The sequence below is a fragment of the Populus trichocarpa genome, chromosome 5 (assembly GCF_000002775.5).
Source record: "Populus trichocarpa isolate Nisqually-1 chromosome 5, P.trichocarpa_v4.1, whole genome shotgun sequence".
NCBI classification, from domain to species: Eukaryota; Viridiplantae; Streptophyta; class Magnoliopsida; order Malpighiales; family Salicaceae; genus Populus; species Populus trichocarpa.
The window spans coordinates 20314761-20329105 of NC_037289.2; the positions used below are offsets into that span (position 1 = coordinate 20314761).

Consider the following 14345-nt stretch of genomic DNA (forward strand, 5'->3'; position numbering starts at 1 on the left):
GATTCATAACATTGTTTTTCCCTTTCCTATGTAACTCCTTGATGGTATCAATGCTTTAAGCTATCTTCTTAGCATTTTAATTTAAACTTCAGCAGGATAACACATACTGAAGCAAAATCATGGAAAGCACATATCAAAAGTGAAAACTACACTTGCGAAATGATCATCAGAAAACACATCCTAGTAAACCAGAACATCATGCAGAACAAAACAATATAAGACAATGCAACAGCTAATACCAATTTATAAGTAGTGTGACCAATTCAACAAAGCACTTTACGTATGACATAAACCAAATTAACCATTTAAAAAAACAACAAAAAAGATAAAATGATAGGTTATGGTGCTCATAGTATAAGCATTCTGCTCCATAAGAACTCACCACTAAGCTTTCCTTCTTCACACGCTTCAACAAGTTTAACAGCATCATGTGATTATTCTAGAATGGAGTCACCATTTCCATCTGCTTTCTTCCTGAAGAGAACTGCAACAACCAAAACAGCAACATAACTGCAACAGCCATCCAAGTCCCTTAACCAAAACATGGAAAGAAGCTTGCGGGACCTGCTATCTTAGATGTCCATAGAGGAATCATTGGAACTGGGAGGATTGGGATCCCTGTTATGGTGTTGAAGAAAGTTGGGCTCATTGTTGCGGGTTCCATTTCCTGAGGGTGAGCCACCTTGTGGACAGTAGCCTCCCTGAGTAATGTGATAGTTCTGGAGACTCCGGCGAATGGGGCTCGACAAAGCATTTGAGAAAACTGTATTCTTGGGTTGTTGATCACAGTGTTCAGAACGAGTGCCCTGAGCAGTAGCGGTTAGGCCAGATGAACCTGAAGAAACCAGAAAGGTGGAATTTGTGAATGGAATAGGTTGGGAAGTCTGATGTTGATGTGGCGTTCTAGGGGACATTGATGGTTCTTCTCCACAATAGTCCAGTTCATTCTGCGTCAAGACCATAGCATTTCTCAATTTTAAATAAAATCAAGTTATTATCAATACACATACAAGAGAATCCACTTCATTTCAGATCTCAACTAAACAATAAACATGGATAGTTAAATAGCCAACAGAGAACTGTCTTAGTCACTCATAACACCCAGTCACACACACACATGTGCATCCAAAAAAAGAACATAAAACCAGAAAATCAAAAAGATAAGCCTATTAGACATACACCAATATTCATTGGATAGCTGTGTAAAGAAACGTCTCCGTTACACCAGTGCTCGAAAAAGAAGGTTTTACATTTTCAGGTGACTGGAATGCAATTAATATTAATTGACAATCGAGTTAATCAAATCCTCTTTTATGCAGTGTTTGCAAACAAAGCTCAAATAAAAAAAGTTTTACAGTGTTTCAAGTGGCTGGAGCATGATTAATTTTTTAATTGACATTAAATTAATAAAATTATGTTATATGCAGCCTTGGCAAATAAAGCCTCTAGCCTTGTGCATGCCTAAGAGTCTCACACCTAGATCGAAACCCAAACTCCAATCTCCTCCAAAGTAGCAAGTGTATAGTCCTGAGATATTTTAAAACAGGTAAATCACATTCCAGATTAAATGCAAACCAATACTTCAAATTCCTTCTGATGTTTCGAACTGGGAAAATATGATGCAGCATATAAGTTTCTCTTTAACATGCAATCATCATGGCTTTCAAGTATCTTCCATCGGAAAAGATAACCAACTCATTAGATGCACTATTAGCTCTACAAAATAAACAATAGGTTTTTTGAATGCCAATTGCAACAAAAACTTATTGCATTCACAATATCCCTGTTTTTAATGAATTTTTCCAGACATTTTGTTATTTGGTAATGCAGCACTGTATCCAGCACTGTTAAGGAGAGCTATCTTCTGGAGCAGGAAAAAAAATTAGAGGATTTAAGGTTCTCTTATAAGACAAATTAATATTTTGGTGCATCACATTTTATTTATTGTTATTGTTGGCTTCATACTACTTATAGAAAAGCCCGTATAATAGCTAGATCTCCTATACTGAGACACAGAAAAAATTGAAAGACGGTTATCAGACACATCTTAGACACTCAATGACAAAGTTCATCTTCATGTGCTACTGTAGATGTAAAATTACCATGTTGTACATGAAGATGTTCTCAGTATCATAATGAACAATGAATTCCAGGAAGACTATCACTCAAATTTTTAAACAGATATCTCATAATCTAACTGTTGTTTCAGAGATAAGGAAGTGCCAATATCATTTACACAAGCACAGGAAGCAAGCATATGTGCATGTTGGATATGTCAGTATACACACAAATGGTCAATTGCAATAAATCAGGCAAAAAGAAATAACTGATACCAACCTGTATGTAATTGATTATATCAACCGTTGCCACTCGAGAACCTCCCTCTTGTTGTCTCCAAATCCATTGATAAAGTTTTTCCTGAAAACAATGCGAGAAGGCTATATCAGAAAAACATCATCATTCAACAAGAGAACTAAGCTTGCAAGACATTAACAAGGGTCAGTAGATAAAGTCTGATTGGGAAGATATATTTAATGTGACAGCTTAAATGGCATTCACCAAGCAACAACCTTCCAATTTAAAAGCATCAAAAGAACAAGAGCATCATCAAGAACATGTGTTCTGGGTTATTCCATTGACTCTAATAAGAGAAAAGTTTTATTGGCACTGAGTGAGTGTGTAGTGTGTAGTTTGTAGTGTGCAGGTATAGGTAATGGTATAGAATTTGTTTAATCTTCATTTTAGAGAATCTCTCTCCCACTGTATTTTCAACTCTGCATGTGGGAAAAGAGCAGTAGGCTAGTTTGGAAAAGAAGATAATTGTTCTTAATGTTATAGGCATTTAATTGGTGAAATACCATGCTGAGCTGAATATATTATCTTAAAGTTGAAAAGAACAAAACAGGTTTGAATGCAAAACCAAAACTGACCATACAATTGCCCTACAAATCATTTTCACAACCAACCAATATATTTAATCCTTACAGTTTAACATGAAACACTCTGAGCTAATCTCAAACACAGCAAAACTTCTTAGTTTGGAACCACCACCACCACCAAGCTCCCTAATCACTCTCAATAAGGAATAAACATCTCTAGACTACTTCATAGCTTGTTCACTGTTGATATTCCTAGTAAATGTCTCACTTATGCCAAAAGCATTTCTGGACTGAATGAGTTATGTGAATAAAACTGACAAAAATCGGTTCAAGGGCTCATGCTCCACGACTTAAAAGATAGATAAGACGTAAGGAAACAGCTTCAGACACAAGAGAATGCAATGATAAAAGATGTGTGACATCTTGGGAAAAATTAGTGATCATAGTGTCAGACTAGAATCAACACAGAACACCTACAAATGATCAATGCAAAGAAGGACCACCTTTAATGGCTTTTCTGATAAATCCATAATACTCCTCTAAGTTGGTGCTTAATCTAATTGGTGTAGGTGATCCCGTCCCCTGAACTTAGTATTATCCAGCCTCAAGATTTCACTATAGGAAAAAGATTTTAAACTTCCACATGAAAAATAGAAAGGTTGCACCTTAAATGCTTAAAAAGGAAAAGTACAAAATGAAAACTATAACAAAGATTTGTTTCAATTTCAAATATTTGTATTTCTTTGATACTGTTAACTTATACTGCCAGTAAGCTTCATCAAACATAAATTACAGTCCACATTTTCTTTTCTAGCTCTTCCATAATTTTTTGTCCACTGCCAACAATCAACGAGTAGCTATCATCCAAGACTTTGCGAAAAAATGTCCAATCTTTGGGCCGAAGCCAATCTATAACAACTCCATTTTTAAGCTTCTCCAATCTTCCCAAAACAGACAAGTTCCAGACCAACGAGACCTGCTTTCCTTTTATCTTTCAGAGTACCGAAAAGTCTATTCTTTGACACCCATTGATCCAAAATTATAGGAATGTGTTTTTTACTCTAGTCTTATGCTGGTGTTCTAGCTGCCTCACCCTCTTAATTATTTAGAAAACAAACTCCATAAAAACTATCTATTTTCTTATCAAAGTATTGAACTATTTCATGTCTCTCACTCATAGATATCAAATTTCAAAACAGCACTTTCTCAATATCAAAGTATCACGCAACGCCACAACTTGGAAACAAAGGTGAGTTCCTCCACCAACAATTAGGCTAATTATGCTCTTGTATCTCCATTTAAAATTAAAACCATCAGGACTTTCCAAGCTTACTTATAGGTTCACGACAAACCTCTCGTAGTTATAAGTGCTTCACAGCCATCAGCAATTTCTCAAAAGAGGAAAAAGAATCTCATAGCACAGATGAGTAAATTCATAACCAAGAGCAAAAACACTCCAACAACTCCAATTTAAAAGTTAAGCCCCTAAAAGATTAAAACTTTATTTCAGTCAAGATTATATTGTTTCTCCCCCACACAAAGCATCCAAATAGTCAAATACCCACATCCCGCTTGCTTCCTTAAATGGGAATGGTAGAAAAAAAAATTGATGATTTGATCAATATACCTCTTCAACAGTCGAATTACAATGCCAATTTATTCAAAGCACAAGCCAATCAGAAACAAGTGAAAAGGCAACGTGCCTAGTTCAATTGTAATGATAATTTCCAACAACAATTAACAAAAACTAAAATACCATACCATAAATTCAATGTGAATCCATTAACAAAACCGCATAATGTATCTATCTAGCCATTAAACTTTACAATTAACTCAGAATCAAACAGCCCATTTAAGTTTACAACAAAAATCGAAATGGGTAACCTTTAAACTAGACTAACAATAATAAATAAATAAATAAATAAAACCAAATTCAGTGACCCAATAAAAGGACAACAAAGAGACACAAGCTTGATTGATTAAAAAACAATAACTTTTCCACAAAGAAGAACAACCCCACAAGGAACACATATACACAAAGAGCAAGCTGGTATTCTTTAAAGCAAAGAGATGACGAGGGAATCTTACAAGGCCTTGACGTTCACCGGCTTGGAAGGAGAGTTTTTGGTGGTTCATAGACTGTGTATAAAGCTGGGACAAAGAGTTCGCAGCACTGCAAAACGACGCGTACATGGTCCGATCCACCTCGTCCAGGCTTGTTGCTATGGATTTCCTCTTCTTTCCCATCGTTAATAACAGTTAATTAATTAGATTTTAATTTACAGAGACAGATTGATTTTATAATTTAGTTTAGGTTACTTCTTTTTTTGTCGGCTAAAAAAAGGAAAAGATAAATAGAGAGGGCTAGTCTCTCCTTTTCTCTCTAGAGAAGAGGAGGATGTGGTGTTTTTTGAGAGAGGAAAAGGGTATATGGTAAGGATGGTGGGTGCTGGTGACACAGTATGTGGACCTCTCTCCCTGCCCATAGTAACTGCTATGCCCTCGTGCCATTTACATCCCAACTCGTGCTGCCTTTTTCACCATGCCTCATGTCACATGGGCAAATTTTTCGCTCAAATTTCAGCACTGATTTGGTAGTCTAGTTAGAATTAGAGCTGTTAGTATTTTAATGATAGTTATTTTTTTATATAAAAAAATTAAATATTATTGATATTAACGTATCAGAACAATCTAGAAACACTTTAAAAAATTAATTTGAATTAAAAAAAATAAAATTTTTACAAAAATAATTTTCAACCATAAAAACAAACAGGGTATTATTTTTTCCTCTTTGTTTCGCTTATGTTTGCTTATAATTAAGTGTTTTACTCATCAAAAGATATTCTCATCACACTCTTACATGTCATAAGCAAGCAAGAATCACACAAGAAAAAAAAATTAAGTTGTGCACAACAATTACAGGAAAATTTCCAACATTTTATTAACTCAACAATAGGATATACACACACCCGATTGTGTGTGTGTTGTTCACAAAACTTGCATAATACATACGAGAACATTACAATTTATTTATAGAGCAATTACAAGAAAACTATCACTCTAATTTCTAACAAGCAGTGGACAGTTTCCCTCATGTTTTCAATGAACATAATGGCTCCTTTATCCAGCAAGTTTGCCCATGAATTTAGTGGTTCCATTTTCTAGCAAGTTTGCCCCATGTTCTCCATAAACTTAGTGGCTTATAGAGCATGCTCAATCATACCCCATATTGGTCAGCACATTGCCTATAATTTTGCTAGTTTTCTTCTATAACTGGACATATTTGTAACTGTCATAACTTCCCACAACTTTTTTATAACCGTTACCCACAAACTCACTGTCAATCTACCAGACCCACGCTGCTGAAACTATTATGTTTTCTACTTAGCTTGGACAATCCATCATTCAAGTCTAGTTTGTGCCAAGTCCAACCCTTAACTTGGACAAACTATTGTTCATTACCTACCAATTTCACCAATATTCGTATGAGTTGTCATGGTTGCTAGCATCTTTGAGGTAGTGTGCTTTTGTTGACGTACTTTCACATCTGGACCTCTAATAAACCACCCTCATCAAAAGAGTTTAGAAGCGAGATACTACTGCATTTTGTCTTAAATTACCACAAATCAGTATCTTTCTCCCATAAAACCTCATGGGTTTTCTCTTACTTTATAAAAAAACTCAATTCTCGAATTTCTCTTGCGCTGGCCAAGTCTTCGATGATCCAAAGTTTTGATGACTTTGTTGTCAAATTCTTTCCAAATTGTTAGAGGTACACGTTGTGACTTACTCCTCTCAAAATTATCTTGATCTTCATGGAATGGTTTTAAGTAGCTTACGTGAAATGTGAGGTGAAACTTCAGCTACTCTAACAACTTTAATCTGTACACCACAGCTCCTATTTTTTTTCATGATTTCAAATGCCTCATTATATCTCGATACCAACTTTCTGATGCCTTTTTTAGATCTACATACTTTTGTCATATCTTGCTTTACATAAGTTATCTTGTACTTGCTCAAACAATTCTTATATTTCCCTAAAAAACTTGTGTATGTCAGACTTTTCCCACTAGATTTTTATATTGTAATCTTTATGAGAGTTTAGGGTTGTGCCCCAACACCAAATTGAATGGGTTTGCTTTAATTGCAAAAAACTTATGGATATTATAGCAAAAAATATGTATTGCCCAACAACTCCAACCAATTTCGCTTCATTATCATCATGTAATGTCTCTAGTGTTCCTTTAACAAAGCATTAATCCTTTCAATATGTTAATCAGTTTGAGGATAGTTGTCAGTAGAGAACTTCATTTAAGTCCCCATCAAGCTAAATAGTGTTGTCCAAAACATGCCTATAAAACATATATCATGATCACTAACAATGTCCAAAAAACTCCAAAATATTTCATTATATTTCTTTAAAACAACCCAACATCAACCTTAGTCATGCACATTCTTGAAGCATCAATAAACGATGTATACTTAGTGGTTCTATCTACAACTACCATCATAATATTCATGCCCTCAACTCATGGAAACCTTACAATGAAATTAAAACCTAAGGTTTTTCTAGAATATGTAGTGGTTGCAACAGATATGTCGTTTTCTACCATAATACTATCTTATTAGCACAAAAGACAAGTTTCTAAGTTTAAATCTATATCTCCTTTCATATTTTGCCAATGGCAAGTTTGGGACAAAAAACAGCCTATATTATTTCCCTCTCTAAGTGGCCAGCCCATTGTTGGTCATGCATTTTCAACATCAAATACTTTTGTGGTTTCCTACTTAGAACATAAATTCAACATCTTTGTACATAAAGAAGGTTATTTTCTAGCCAATATCTTAATATCATTCCTTCTTGTATAAGATCAACTAGCTTTTTATATATTGTATCTTCCTTAATAGCCTGGCAAAGTTGTTTCAATATGTTAGACTCCACTTGTATAATAGCAAAAAAATAATAGCACGAACATCACTCCTACTCAAAATATTCACAACCTAATTATGTTTTCTTGACTTGTGATCCTATACAAAGTTATACTCTATCAAGAATTCTTTCCATAGAGTTTGTCGCTATGACAACTTCTTTTAGGTCTTGAAAAAAGTGTTTGTTATGTTGTCTATCTTTACTATAAATTTTATCCCAGCAAGTACACCTTCCATATACCAAGATAATACACTATCATGATCATTTCTTTTTCATGTGTCAAGTATTTTTGCTTGGTATTATTTAATTTCTTACTCTTGAATGCCACTAGATGTCCAACTTATTTTAGAACCCTACTAAGGGCTTTATCTGAAGCATTAGTATGTACTTCGAAAGACATATCAAAACCTAGCAGTCTCAACACTAGATAAAACATCATTATTTTTATTAATATCTTGAAAACTCGTTGATACTTAACAAACCATTCTTACCTTTTATTATTCTTTGACAATTTTAAAAGAAGGCTCTTCTTTTTACTATAACCTTTAATAAACTATCATTGGTAGTTTGTAAGTCTTAAAAAGGATTGCAACTCTAAAATCATCTTTTGTGTTGACCAATCAAAAATAGCCTGAACTTTATTAAGATCCATTCTCACTTAACTCTCCCTAACATAATGACCAATAAACATAATTTCAAATATTACAAACTCATTTTTTGTCTTTACATACAACTCATGTTCACTGAATCTACATAGAACTTATATACATATAACTTTTAAAAAATGCATTACATGATCTTCAATTACCCTACCATAGATTACAATATCATTTAAATAAACTACGACAAAGTTATCTAAATAATCATACAATACATTATTTATAATGTTACGAAAAAATTATTGGGGTATTTGTTTAACCAAACAGCATACCTAAAAAGTTATATGCATTATACTTTGTTACACATGTAGTCTTATCTTCATCACCCCCGATAATTTGCATTTACCAATATCTAGACCATAAGTTCATCTTTGTAAATATGAATTCCTATATAATTTATCCATAAAATCCTGAATTAAAAAAAAAACTTAATATTTATTCTTGATCGTCACTTTATTAAGTGTTTGATAATCCAAACACATTTAAAGTCTCCAATCTGTCTTTTTTTAGAATAAACTTAAAGCATCATATAGAGCTATAGAATGATGAATGAATTTAATGTCAATAAACTCTTTCAACTACTTTCTCACTTCTGCCAACTTTATTTATGATATTCAGTATGAAGGATGAGTTAGTGGTTCAACTATTAATAGTAACTTGATTCGATGATCAATCTTGGTCCTTGGTGGAAGTTGTTTTAGAGGTTTTAAAGGTATCACATCTTTGTATTATTCTAACACATGAGCAATAAAACGTGGGAGCTTTCCACACTAAACCATTTTCTCCATCCACCGAACTCTTTATATCCTTAATGTTATTTTTCATCAAAACCTTATAGCATGGGATAAGGATAAGGACAAGTCACTTGAAATCACGATGCCATTGAGGTGTGGCATTTGAGCTATTTTAACCTTATTCAAGAAATCAAGGCCAAGAATAATGTCAAAATCATCTAAATTTATCATCAAGACATCTTGTCTTCATTTCCATTGATATAGGATTATCGACATATTATAGGTCATGCCTATTATTTTCTATGCCTTTGTATTTACTACAATTATCATGATATGGTTGTTTCTCAATCACAAGTTAAGTTTCTTCACCAACCTGTCAGCCACAAAAAGATAGGTCACACCCAAATCTAACATTACATTAACATCCTTGTCATTTATTCTAATTCTGACATACATAAGATTATTTAAAGCACTTGGATTTCTTTTATGTTATGTGTTAATTTATGTTAAGTCTTGCTCAACAATACTAGATTCGTTGGTCAAATCCCCTAACTTGGTTATTAAACAGTTCAGCTTGCACTTGGGATTTATGTGTGTGACTACTTCATCACCATTGCTAATCAGGATGGCATTCAAATTCTCATTCTTTAAACATTCCCTTATGAAGTATGATCTTCCACAAATAAAACAATGTAAGTTTAGTTTGACATCCTTTATTTTCCCACCTAATTGTTTAGCCTTGCCTTTATCAATAGCAAACTTAGATGCACCCCGCCTAACTTTTTCTTTCTTTTTTACTCCTTTCCCTTTTGTCTTGGATTTCAAGGAAGAGACTACGACATGACCCTCTCTTATGATAGGTTTAAAGTCCACCACACCATTGACAACTACAATGGTAAAGGATAAATCTTTCATTTTTTGTCATCTCAACTCAATATATGACCATTTTTGTAATCTCAATATAAAATTAAGCAGCTTGTCTTTTTTCAACATATTTATAATATTGATAATTAGAGAACTAAACTCTTTCACATACTCTTGAACTAACTTATCTTGCTTTAATTTCTTCAATTCCTCTTGTTCCAACTAGGAAGTATTGTTCGGCAGGAATTGTTCTTTCAATTTTTGTTTCAGACGTTTCGTGTCTTAATTTTAGAGCATCCAACATTTAAGCTCTTCTTAATTCTTATTTTATTACCACAACTTTGCATTACATGTAAGTTACATTACAATAATTTTGATTTGCTTACCCACGCTGATCTTGTCCACGCTAAAATATTATTTTGTGTCCCAAAGATAGTTTTTAAGTTCCTTAGAACTTCTTACCTCACAAAAAATTTGGTTCAATTTAACCTTAGAAGTATTTACCTCATTATAATTGGTGTCCATTACCTTTCTTAAGATAACAATTTCTTTTTATATGGCTTGTAATTTTTTTGAGTTTTTACTACCAAACTAATATACAAAATTTTAGTCTTTTCAGCGCTTTTAATGGCTTCCTATCACTTGTCATTGATAAAGCAAACTTCTTCCTCTAGAATTGACCTATCAAACTTTGAAGTGTTGTCAGTCTCTCCTAAATAGTTTCCATTATTGGCATAAGAATTTAGATTGCAAAATTTTAAATGTAAACATACTTTGATATAACTTATTACAAAGATAATATTTTTGCTTAAATCTTAGCCTCTATACAACAATGTAATCCCACTAAACTTAGTTTTTTCTCATTGTTTCACTAATGTTTACCTATAACTAGGTGTTCGCTTAACCAAAAAGTTTCTCCTCATACTCTTGCTTGTTATTAGTAAGCGGAATTTACACAAGTAAAGAAACAAAATTGCGCACAATAATTACAGGAAGATTCCCTACCTTTTATTAACTTAAAAAAAAGATATACACAAATCTAATCATGTGTGTGTTATGCACAAAACTTGTACGCTATATAGGAAAAAAGTTGTGAAAATTGGTTTGTGCATAATTGGGCTAATTTGAAAGTTTATTTATTGAAATCGGTTTGTTGTTGGGATTATGGAATTGAGATTGGTTTGAATTAAAAGTGCCAAGTTAAATTCAAGTTGATTGAATCTATATTGATTTTGAGTTATTGAGTTCTTTTCAATTGGCAATTGGTTTGTTTGGTTTAGTTCTAAATTGAATTCGGGTTGTTATTGAATTTGGTTTTTTGTATTGATTGGGTTTGAGTACAGATGAGAAAGGAAATATCTCCATCCTATAAAAGATTTAAGTTTTAGCCTAAAGGAGATGGTGATGATTCAAGGTCAAATCTTTTTTAGGAGATAGGGAATGATAAGAACCATCAAGCAACATCATATGATTCATTACATATGCTAATTGGGTCTATTACATGGTCAATAGATATGGTGATTAAAGAAGCATTTAATGGACTGATTCAATATATTTAAGCCTTATTTTCTATAAAAGTTATTAATTCAACTTGTTTTCCTACTTACACGTGGATTAGACTTATTTTTCTAATGTGCAGTTTTATGTTAATGAGAATAATTTTTAATTTAACCATTGGGTAAGGCTGAAATTTTGCTTGAAGATTTTAAAGACTGTGTTTCTGATTGGGTTAAAATTTTATAGTGATCAAATATTGAGAAGGCCTTGCGATAAATACCAAAAATTATTGTTCGGGATTTATAATATTTTCCTAAATGATTTAGGATTCTTTTCTCTATTTTATTTAGAACTTTTTTGTTATTTTTTTAGCCTTATTTAGAATGTTTTACATAGTATAAATAGGATTTTTTAGCTTGTATTTAGGGAGATTGATTGATTATTCAAAAATAAAACTTATATAAGAGAGTTTACTATTACTCTTGGTTCTTTATGGAACTTTCAAAAATTATCAAATATTTCTTATTTATGGTGTTCATCCTTATATCTTCGATTTTTGGTTTATTATAATCAATGGGTCGGGTTTTTCAACTTTTTACCTTCGGTTCTTGATTCTTTATAATTAACAAGTTCTGGTTTTCATTTAATAACTACGATTCTTTGATTCAGGTAATCACTTGGTCGGATTCTTTTCAACTTTGTTTTAGCTTTCTTAGGTTGTGTTTAGTCTAAGGTTCTTGTCCTCCGAGTTTGCATAAGTTTGTGGTATCAGAATTTTTCTCTAAAATTAGATTTTATCTATCTATCTTTAAATTCAGTTTTTATTTGTGTTGAGTCTTGTTTTCTTTGTTAGGTTTGGTTGTCTGTTAAGATTATTGAGTCCTAATTCTTGTGTCTTGAATTTCAACTTGTTATATGATTTAGCTTATTGCTGCGCTTTCTTTGAATTATATATAAAAGAAAAGGAAAAAAGTTATTTAGTATACATATATATATCAATATCACAAATCAAAGTTGTGAAAATTGGTTTGTGCTGAATCAAGCTAATTTGAAAGTTTATTCATTGAAATCAGTTTGTTATTGGGATTATGGAATTGAGATCAATTTGAATTAAAAGTGCCAAGTTGATTTCGGGTTGATTGGATCTATACTAGTTTTGGGTTCTTAACTTCTTTTTTATTAGCAATTGGTTTCTTTGGTTTGATTTTTAATTGAATTCGGGTTGCTATTGAATTTGGTTTTTTGATATTGATTGGGTTTTGGTGCATATAAGAAAGGAAAGATTTCCGGCCCATAGAAGATTTAAGTTGCAGCTTAGAGGGGATAATGACAATTCAAGGTCGAATCCTTTTAAAAAAAAAATTGTGAGAATCATCAAGCAACAATAGAAGACCCGTTGCACTTTTCAATTGGATCTATTATAGGGTCAAGAGCTAAAACGATTAAAAAGGCATTCAACGAGATAATTCAAGATATTTAATTCTTATTTCCTACAAGACTTGAGAATTCAATTAACTTGTTTTCAACTTATATGATCTTGTGTTGTGGGGAGTTATTCGATTTTTATGTGAGCATTTAATATGATCTTGTGTTGCGGGAAAAAATTAACTATGAACTAAAAATTTGATGTGTACATTTAAAATAAATGTATAATTATATGTACAAATAAATATATAAAAAAAAGTTGTTAAAGCTAACTAAAAAATAAGTTGAAAAGTTGAGAGATATATACAATATAAGATGTATGTTCTCGTGTCGTGAGGAATGAGAAACTCTTTAAAAAAATTATATAATTATATGAAAATAATTATTTTTCTTACAAGAAGAGTAATAATTTAAATTGTATTGAAACAGAATATTTTTCTCATGTAATTCCTCATTTTGTTTATAATATGTTTTTTTAACAAAAACATTATAGCTTTTCCAAGCTATGTTCTTTACTCTATAAAAACTAAAAGCAATTAGAATATATATATATATATATATAATGCTCATGTGAGTTTTTGAAAAAAAATTTAATTAATTATATCATAATAAAAAAAACATTTACAAGAAAGTCAATGTAATTCTTTGTTTCTTTTACCAATTTTTTTTTATAAAAAAACATAATTTATTGAATAAAAAATTAAAAAAAATTCAAAAAAAAATATTGATATAGCTATGATAACTTGAACTTCATCTTCATAGAATAAAATATTTTAAAACTTAAAAGTAGAAAACCCTGCAAAAACTACAATTTATATTTCAATGCACCTGAGCTCATCAAGCTGGTTGGCCGCTTGATTAGTTTTGGCGTGTTCGCTTGGGATAAAATTTGTTACTTCGAGCACTTCTCCAAAAAAGGAGAAATAAAAGGAGAGCACCCATTATGGCAGCCAATAAATTTACCATAGGATATAAAATAGCCAAAAAAGAAAAAACCCTGCAAAAGTTAGATTTCCAACGAAGATGGTTAGAGGGTCAAAACAAAAAAATTAAAGCTTGAAGGACTGAAACACTATTAACTAAAAGTTTGAGCACCGTCCCTTTAAACCCTCAGGATTTGTTAAGTGTTAACGTTGTTTAGAAGGGGATCAATTACAGTGAAAACCCGTGAATTTAGGTGAAAATCATCTATCAGACTCGTTGCTGAACTAGCTAAAAGAAAGCAAAACCACCGCACTGTAGTTAACAAAACGTTTCGATCGAGGTTCAGTTTACGACTAGATAGATGGCATGCTATGTGCTATGGATGAGGCTAATTTTTTTAATATAAAATATGATGCTCGGGTGTTAGAAGTAT

At 32.2% G+C, this 14345-nt stretch overlaps 1 protein-coding gene across 2 annotated transcripts; it reads right to left on the reverse strand.

The window, feature by feature from the left end:
- Window positions 1-216: 216 nt before the first annotated feature.
- On the reverse strand, window positions 217-5334 carry LOC18099630 (uncharacterized). 2 transcript variants are annotated; one of them, XM_024602339.2, is made up of 4 exons: window positions 4968-5334; window positions 2338-2418; window positions 565-947; window positions 217-484 (listed from the first exon to the last, which is right to left on the reverse strand). In XM_024602339.2, exons 1-3 carry the CDS (start codon window positions 5124-5126, stop codon window positions 573-575), a joined length of 615 nt encoding a protein of 204 aa, XP_024458107.1. In that variant the 5' UTR covers window positions 5127-5334; the 3' UTR covers window positions 217-484; window positions 565-572. The 2 variants fall into 2 exon arrangements, with proteins under 2 accessions (XP_024458107.1, XP_024458106.1); XM_024602338.2 differs by having other exon boundaries at window positions 217-947; window positions 4968-5333.
- Window positions 5335-14345: the final 9011 nt, after the last annotated feature.